Source organism: Pan paniscus, chromosome 1 (assembly GCF_029289425.2).
Source record: "Pan paniscus chromosome 1, NHGRI_mPanPan1-v2.0_pri, whole genome shotgun sequence".
Taxonomy (NCBI): Eukaryota; Metazoa; Chordata; class Mammalia; order Primates; family Hominidae; genus Pan; species Pan paniscus.
In genome coordinates this window covers 211421903-211430974 of record NC_073249.2, presented here as the reverse complement: position 1 = coordinate 211430974, position 9072 = coordinate 211421903, and the positions used below count along the sequence as shown (strand labels likewise).

Here is a 9072-nt window from a genome sequence, read left to right as displayed (position 1 = left end):
ACTGGACAAAAGGCTGCTTAGGGGCCTTTCTCAGCCAAATCCTAAGACCGTTTTCCAGCCCCAGCTGCTGTGGGAGTCACCGTGCAGCTGGTCCTGGCAGCATCCTGGGGACCTGAAGCAGGGGCAGGGGCAATTGTCCCGATCTGTTGTCCCAGCATCAGCTGTTCCCAGCATCAGCTGTGCCCAGCCACAGACACAAGCACAACAGAACAGGCCAGATCCCAAAGCATGGCCAGATGGCAGCAGGGATCCACGGGGCAGCACGCCTCGTGAGGCAGCTGGGCAGAGGCCCTGTGTTCATGGGAGAGCAGTCGGGACAGGCACAGATGCCCGGTAACGGGTTTCAGAAGGGGGAGAGCCAAGCAACCAGCTGTCCTTGGGTGGGGGCTGCCCCTGGCAGCGGCAGAGGGGCTAGTGAAACCTTGAAGTGGCCCCAACCCAGGGACACAGTGTGTGCAGCCTGGAGTCATGTACCACTAGAGTCCTGGGGGTGCCTGAGAGCACCTGCCTGGATAAACCCAGACAGGTGACAAGCCAAGGTCAGGAAGTACAAGCAAAAGATAAGAGCAGAGAAGCAAAGGAGACAAGTGGCCTGGGGCATTCATCCTTTCAACAAATGTCAGTTGAATGACAGTCACACATGAACTCCAGCAATCCTTAGTTTTTATTCTTTTTCCAGAAGGTAATACATACTCTTTGTAAAAATATTAAAAGAATACAGGAGTGTATCAAGTAAAAAAGTAGAAGTCCCCCCTCATTTTACATCTCCAATTCCACTCTCCAGAGGTAATCATTGTTTTTGTTTTTTTTTTTTTTCAAATGGAGTCTCGCTCTGTTGCACAGGCTGGAGTACAGTGGCTTGATCTCAGCTCACTGCAACCTCTGCCTTCCGGGTTCAAGCAATTCTCCTGCCTCAGCCTCCTAACTAGCTGGGATTACAGGCATGCACCACCATGCCCAACTAATTTTTGTATTTTTAGTAGAGATGGGGTTTCACCATGTTGGCCAGGCTGGTCTCAAACTCCTGACCTCAGGTGATCTGCCCACCTCAGCCTCCCAATGTGCTGGGATTACAAGCGTGAGCCACTTCGCCCTGCCAATCATTGTTAAAAGCTTGGTGTGTGGTCTTCTCAACTTTATGTGCATATCTATCTATCTATCTATCTATCTATCTATCTATACACACACACATAGACACTGTCTTCTAAGCAAAAACTAGGATCTGAGTCTTCATACTGTTCTGCAGCTATTTTTCACTTAACACCTTATCACATTTTACATGTTAGTACGTACATGTCATTCTTTTGAACAGCTAAATAGTATTCCATAGTTTGAGTGTAATGAATGCAGCTTTCATGTTTCCTATTTTTCACTCTTACATTGTGCAGTGAACATTCTTGGACATAATTCTTGCACACTGGTTTGAGTATTTGTGCTGTAGCAGCTGGATCTCCTGCCGTTTACAACACTGGATCATGAAGCTGGCATATCAAAATGTTTAACAGGCTGGGTGCGGTGGCTCACGCCTGTAATCCCAGCACTTTGGGAAGCTGAGGCGGGTAGATCACTTGAGGTCAGCAGTTTGAGACCAGCCTGGCCAACATGGTGAAACCCTGTCTCTACTAAAAATGCAAAAAAATCAGCCAGGCGTGGTGGTGCACACCTGTAATATCAGCTACTCGGGAGGCTAAGGCAGGAGAATCACTTGAACCTGGGAGGCAGAGGTTGCAGTGAGCCTAGATCATGCCACTGTACTCCAGTCTGGGCAACAGAGCAAGACTGTCTCAAAAAAAAAAAAAAAAAAAAAGTTTAACAGATACTGATCAACTGCCTCTGGAAACAGTTATAGCCCCAACCACAGTGCATAACTGCCTTGCAAACAGCAGTTTTGATGAGAAACAAATGAAATCTAAAAATATGCCATCCGCACATTTGGCATATAATTTTTAGGGGATTCGAAGGCCCCCTAACCTGAAGCCCACACAGGACTCCTGGCTAAGACCCCCTTTACAGGAAGACCCTAACAGGTCAATGAAAAGCTGTGATTGCATCTTTTTATCTGAAACATCATCTGAACTCCTCAGGCAGGAGCTACTGTAGTGTGGGCTGCCTGTGACTCACTTGAGTAGCTTAGCCCAGGAGAACAAAGACAGGAAACTGCCACGCACAGCTCTGCGGTTAGGTGAACCTGACGATTTTCTTGTGTGTGTGTCCTACAGGTGATTGCAAATAACTAACCAAAAGAAGTCCCTGGGACTGTTTCAGACTTGGAAAGGTCACAGAAGGAAAATAATATTATATAAAGTGACAACTATGCAAATCACATCTTGATGAGGGTTTTATTATTATTATTAATTCAGAAATCCATCCTAACATCCAGGGCCCTAAGAACCAGAAATAGGTCAGGCGCAATGGCTCAAGCCTGTAACCCCTGCACTTTGGGAGGCTAAGGCAGGCTGATCGCTTGAGTCCAGGAGTTCAAGACCAGCCTGAGTAACATGGCATAACTCTGTCTCTACTAAAAATACAAAAATTAACTGGGAGAGGTGGCGCACACCTGTAGTCCAAGCTACTCAGGAGGCTGAGGTGGAAGGATCTCTTGAGCCCAGGAGGTCGAGACTGCAATAAGCCAAGATTGCGTCATTGCACTCCAGCCTGGGCGACAGAGTGAGACCCTATCTCCAAAAAAAAAGGCCCAAAAAACAAGAAATAGGCTGGCATAAGGACAGCTTAAAAGACCTCAGGGTGGAGCCTTGTGGGGAAGCCCAGCGTGTCACTATTGCGCAGCACGTTCACACTGCAGTCCGGGGGTGCTTCAGCAAGCAAGGCACATGGGAGGCACGGCTGGGACTCAGGGGACCCAGGTTCTGGCCAGGTCTCTTCTCTGGATAATCGTTTTCCCTTGGACAAGAGACCTAACCTCCCTGAGCACAGGGTTCTCACCCTTGTTGCCTTCCTGGGATGGGATAAGGATCAAGTGAAATAAGACATGAATAAATGGGGCTGGGTGCAGTGGTGCACGCCTGTAGTAAGAGCTACTTGGGAGGGTCACTTGAGCCCAGGAGTTTGAGACCAGCCTGGGCAACATAGCGAGACCCCAGAAAAACATGGGGAAATGTTTCGAAAAAAGCAAAAGTCTCTTTTGTAAGGAAGAAGAAAGAGTTGGAGCAAAATGAGGGAAGAAATAGGCAAAAGAGAGTCCATATTTGCCTCAGATTTATTTTTTAAAATTAATGCAATATAGGAAAAATTAACAATTTTTAAACTTTCACTTAGAATTCATAGATTACAGCTGTTCAGACTCTAGTAGGCCCCGGCTTGCTGATCTATGAGAGATACTGGTTTGTGTGTAGCCAAAAATCCCTACAGACCAGTGGTTGTCAGGCGAGGAAAGTTTTATACCCCAGGACATATTTGGCAACACCTGAGAACCTTTTTGTTTGGCACCACTCAGGAAGACGCGTTACTGGCATTGAGGCGAGGGACAGTGCTGAACATCCCACAATGTACAGGACAGCCTCACAGCAAAGGGTGACCTGGCCCCACATGTCAGTAGTGCAGAGGTTAATCCCTGCTCTAGAGACAACACAGGGATCATGGGACACAAGTCACTAGCCCTGGACCAGCCACTGCTCAAGAGGCCACGTGCAATCCACGGCATTCATCTGTCCCTCTTCCTCCACTGTTCAGCACTTGTCGTCGATCTGGAAGCTGCTAAGAGCCTGTCTGTCACTGGCAGAGAAAGAGCAGACCCTGTGCCGGCTGCAAAGTCCTTGAGTTGCAGGAAAGTCCAGGCCTCAGCCTCTTTCAGGCCTGGGGCAGGAAAGCTTTGGGGTGCAAGATAAGGCAGGGTGAGGGGCCCTGGCCTTATGATGTTTTAAAGAAAAGTTTTTTCCGAAGGAAATTAAAGCAACCAGGCATCTGTTTATAAATCCCTTTCACCGAAACAGCATTAGCGACCTGTAAGACATGACCATGGAGAGCTCTGTGAGTTCAGTTCTCTGGACTGAAGGAAGAATTCAAGAGGGGCTGGGGGGAATGTCCACTCAACCCGCACCTTAAAAACAGCTCAAACTGCAGCCTCTTTGAGCAGGAGGGCTTAAAGAACACGCACCTCAACTTTACCTTTAAAAAACTCAAAATTCAAAATTTCCAAATTCATAAAGTTGAAATCAGACTGAAATATTTGCAAGGAGCAAGGAGTGGCCCCAGCCCCGCAGCCCCTTCTCGTGGCGTGAATACCTGAGCAGAGCAGCAGGGGCCCATACATGCTGCCTCCCAAGGCAGCCACAAGGCCACAGGACCCTCAGAGGAAGCAACTGCTCTGAGTCGGGTTTCCATGGAGTAGGACTGGGCCTATCAGGCCACGCTTCCCTATCTGTTTCCTCACTGGGGCCTCCTGAGAAGGCGATGTACAAGGAGGGGTTCACAATTCTTGAGGGTCAAGAGTAGAAGACTACATGATGCCCACAGGATATAGGGAGGGGCCCATGACCCGCCTTCAGGGTCTGGACAGAGCCATCCTGCGCTGGCACTGAGGACCAGCTCCATCAGTGGAGGAGCGGGAGGTGTCAACCTGGGGACCTTGGAGGAGACAGGGAAGGCAACTCTTTGAATAAAGGGCAAATGTCACCACAGGCAGGATGCCTCTCATAAAGAGACATAAAAGTGCTGACTCCAAGGCTCAGAGGCAGGAGTCTACTACCTTTTACCCTTGGTTTGGGCCTGCCCTGCTCACCCCCAAATCCCCAGCCCCAGGAGGACACGCTGCCCCTCAGCAGCCTCCCCTCTCCTTTGCAGAGGAAGGCAGCACTCACCCTAAGCAGGAGGGACTGCAGGTCTTCAGAGTGAGCCCACTGCTCAAAGATGTCGTCCAGGGTCTCAACGTACCAGGAGCCACTTTTGGGGTCCCTCCAGGAAACAAAACCTTTGGAGGGAGGAGGGCTGAACACTGCTGGAGAGCCACCCCTCCGCCGGCTCCCCACCGCCCCTCTGGCCATGCACGCAGGCTCGGGCGCCCTCCAGACCTTGACTCATGCATACATCCAGCAGGAGCAGCCTGGCCCCTGAGGCTCTGCCCTAATCATGATCTTATTTCACCCTCATGACCATCCCCTGATTCCGGCTATAATTCCTGTTTTCCCAGCAAGGAAACCAAGGCTTGGAAAAGTCAAGTGACTCATCCAAGGCATAAGAAAGGAAGGAAACTGCCAGGCACAGTGGCTCACACCTGTAATCCCAGCATTTTGGAAGACCGAGGTGGGCAAATCACTTGAGGTCAGGAATTCTTGACCAGCCTGGCCAACATGGTAAAACCCTGTGTCTACTAAAAATACAAAAATTAGCTGGGTGTGGTGATGCATGCCTGTAATCCCAGCTACTTAGGAGGCTAAGGCAGGAGAATTACTTCAACCTGGGAGGTGGAGGTTGCAGTGAGCTGAGATCATGCCACTGAACTCCAGCCTGGGCGACAAAGCAAGACTCCGTCTCAAAAAAAAAAAAAAAAAAAAAAAAAATTGCCGGGCGCGGTGGCTCACGCCTGTAATCCCAGCACTTTGGGAAGCCGAGGCCGGTGGATCACGAGGTCAGGAGATCGAGACCATCCTGGCTAACACGGTGAAACCCCATCTCTACTAAAAATACAAAAAATTAGCCAGGCGTGGTGGCAGGCGCTTGTAGTCCCAGCTACTTGGGAGGCTGAGGCAGAAGAATGGTGTGAACCTGGGATGCAGAGCTTGCAGTGACCCAAGATCGCGCCACTGCACTCCAGCCTGGGCAACAGAGCGAGATTCCATCTCAAAAAAAAAAAAAAAGAAGGAAGGAAACTACCGCTTGCTGCACCTACTACGTGCCCCGCACTGTGCTCAGTGACGTGCCAGCCACCTTGTTTAATTCCCATGGAAACCCCTGAGGCACGATTCCTATTCCCCTGCTAGAGATGCGAAGGCAGAGGCAGGGTCAGGCAGAGGAGAGGCAAGTGAGGCACAGGAACCCAAGGGCGCAGGCCTCCTTGCAGTGCGCATCCTTGCCCGCTCAGCCTGAGCCGAGGCTCAGAGAGAAGTAACTTGCTCAGGGTCACAGAGGGGCAAAAGACAGAACCAGGACTCATACCCTGGTCTTTTCTCTCACCACACAGCTGCCTCTAGGGCAGACGGGAAGACCCACTGGCTGCGAGGACGAGCCCTTCTGATGTGCTCACCTGGGAAAGTAGAGTAGGACACAAAGATGTCACTGGGTGTGGGCAAACTAGATATGGCGTCCAGCTGGTCGAAGGTCCTCAAACCTTCCTGGAACGGGGTGGCGTCTGGCTCGGGGTTACTGCCAGGGGACTCGTCTTCAGGGGAAGTGGAGGCCACCTCAAACCCATGGTCTTTCTGCTCTGCAGGAAGCAGAAACAAACACCCCTTGTCATTGAAATACACAGACAAGGATGGTTCAACATATGAAAGTCGGTGCAATATACTACATTAACAGTGTGAAAGGAAAATAAATCTTGGGACCCCAAACTCATTAAGCCAAACGGAAAAGTCAAGCTGGGAACTGGGTCACGCAAACGTGCCTCCCCATTTTGGTTCCTAAATAAGATGGCTACAAGATGAAAAGCTACACACCTCTCCCATATTTTGCCCACAAGGAAATTCCTGGTGAGCTCCAAGATAGTTGTCTGATAAAATTCACCATGGCAATGTAAATGGATAGCTTATCTTTACAGAGGCATCACCCCTCTGCCCACCTGGCACAAATGCATATCTGATTATTCCCCTGCCCCATTTGTCTTTGTTATCTTATGTAAAAATGCAGGTTCCCTGCATTTTCCCCTGCCCTATGTTACCTTACGTAAAAATGCAAATTCACTGAGCCAGACAAATGCTTGAATGACTATTTCCCCCTACCCTGCTCTTACCTGAAAACTGTGTACTTCTCAATATCCTGCCCTTTCCCCTTTAAATTTGGAACCCTAAAATTCATGTTCAGAGAAAGGCATAGACGTGTCTCCTGGGCGTGCGTCCTTAACTTTGGCAAAAGAAACTTCTTAAATTGACTGAGACCTGTCTCAGATTTTTGGGGTTCATAAGAGAATGAAAAAAACCCTACATCATCATCTCAATTGATGCAGAAAAAAGCACATGACAAAATTCAACAAGCTTTCATGATAAAAACAGTCAACAAACTCAGAATAGAAGGAAACTACCTCAACATAGTAAAAGCCACATATGAAAAACCCACAGCAAACATTATACTCAATGGTGAAAGACTGAAACCTTTTTCTATAAGATCAGGAAGAAGGCAAGAATTTCTGCTTTTGCCACTTCTATTCAACACATTACTAGAAGTTAATAGAGCAAGGAGGCAAGAAAAAGAAATAAAAGACATTCAAATTGGAAAGAAGGAGTAAAATTATCTCTACTCACAGATGGTATGATTTTATATGCAGAAAACCCTAAAGATTAAACACTATTAGAACAAATAAAATTAGCATATTAGCAGGATACGAAGCCAACCACAAAAAATACTTCCATTTCTATACACTAACAATGAACAATCAGAAAAAGAAATTACAAAAATGGTTCCATTGACAATAGCATCAAAAATAATAAAATAGTGAGAAATTAACTTAACCAAGATGAAAGACTTGTAAAATGAAAACTACAAAACATTGCTGAAAGAAAGAAGGCTGGATGCCATGGCTCACGCCTGTAATCTCAACACTTTGGGAGGCTGAGGCAGGAGGATCCCTTGAGCCCAGAAGTTCCAGACCAGCAAAACCTCATCTCTACACATAATAAAAAATTTAGCCAGGTGTGGTGGCATGTGCCTGTGGTCCCAGCTACTCGTGAGGCTGAGGTGGGAGAACCACTTGAGTCCAAGCAGTTGAGGCTGCGGTGTGCAGTGATCACGCCACTGCACTTCAGCCTGGGTGACAAAGCAAAACCCAGTCTCAAAAAAGAAAAAGAGCCGGGCCGGGCACAGTGGCTCACACCTGTAATCCCAGCACTTTGGGAGGCCAAGGCAGGCAGATCACCTGAGGTCAGGAGTTTGAAACAAGCCTGGCCAACATGGTAAAATCCCGTCTCTATTAAAAAATACAAAAATTACCCAGGCGTGGTGGTGGGCACCTGTAATCCCAGCTACTTGGGAGGCTGAGGCAGGAAAATCACTTGAATCCAGGAGGCGGAGGTTGCAGTGAGTCAAGATCGTGCCATTGCACTCCAGCCTGGGCAACAGAGCAGGACTCCATCTAAAAAAAAAAAAAAAAAAAAAAGAAAGAAAGAAAGAAAAATAAAGAAGATATAGGCCAGGCACAGTGGCTCACGCCTGTAATCCCAGCACTTTGGGAGACCGAGGCTGGTGGATCACTAGGTCAGGAGATTGAGACCATCCTGGCCAACATGGTGAAACCCCGACTCTACTAAAAATATAAAAATTAGCTGGGCGTGGTGGCGTGTGCCTGTAATCCCAGCTACTCAGGAGGCTGAAGCAGGAGAACTGCTTGAACCAGGGAGTCAGAGGTTGCAGTGAGCCGAGATGGCGCCACAGTCCTCCAGTCTGACAACAGAGCGAGACTCTGTCTCAAGAAAAAAAAAAAAAAAAAAGATATAAATAAATGGAAATATATCCTATGTTCATGGATTAGAAAACTTAAAGATCTCAATACTACCCAAAGCAATCCATAGATTAAATGTAATCCCTATCAAAACCCCAATGATGTTTTTTGCAGAAATAGAAAATCTATCCTAAAATTCACACGAGAATCTCAAGGGACCCCAAATAGACAAAACAACCTGGAAAAAGAGCAAAATTGGAGGACTCACACTTCCTGATTTCAAAACTTACTACAAAGCTACAATAATCAAAACAGTATGGTACTGGCATAAAGACAGACATAGGTCAATGTCATTGAATAGAGCCCAGACATACACCCTCACATGCATGGTCAAATGAATTTTGAAAAGGGTGGCAGGACCATTCAGTGGGGAGAGGGCAGTGGTTTTTTGTTTTGTTTTGGGGGATTGTTTTTTGTTTTTGTTTTTTGAGAGAGTCTCATTCTGTCACCCAGGCTGGAGTGCAGTG

The 9072-nt window shown here is 47.7% G+C and overlaps 1 protein-coding gene across 2 annotated transcripts in view; it reads right to left on the bottom strand.

Moving 5' to 3' along the window:
- Positions 1–646: 646 nt before the first annotated feature.
- Positions 647–9072, bottom strand: part of CASP9 (caspase 9) — a 34598-nt gene continuing 26172 nt past the window's right edge. Inside the window, exons 3-5 of one of the 2 annotated variants that reach the window (XM_034955994.3) lie at positions 6200–6379; positions 4818–4927; positions 647–3960 (exon numbers count right to left, since the gene is read on the bottom strand). In XM_034955994.3, coding sequence (XP_034811885.1) covers positions 3868–3960; positions 4818–4927; positions 6200–6379 — 383 coding nt within the window. In that variant the 3' untranslated portion in view covers positions 647–3867. The remainder of the gene's footprint in view (positions 3961–4817; positions 4928–6199; positions 6380–9072) is intronic. The other variant, XM_003806257.5, reaches the window with a different exon arrangement.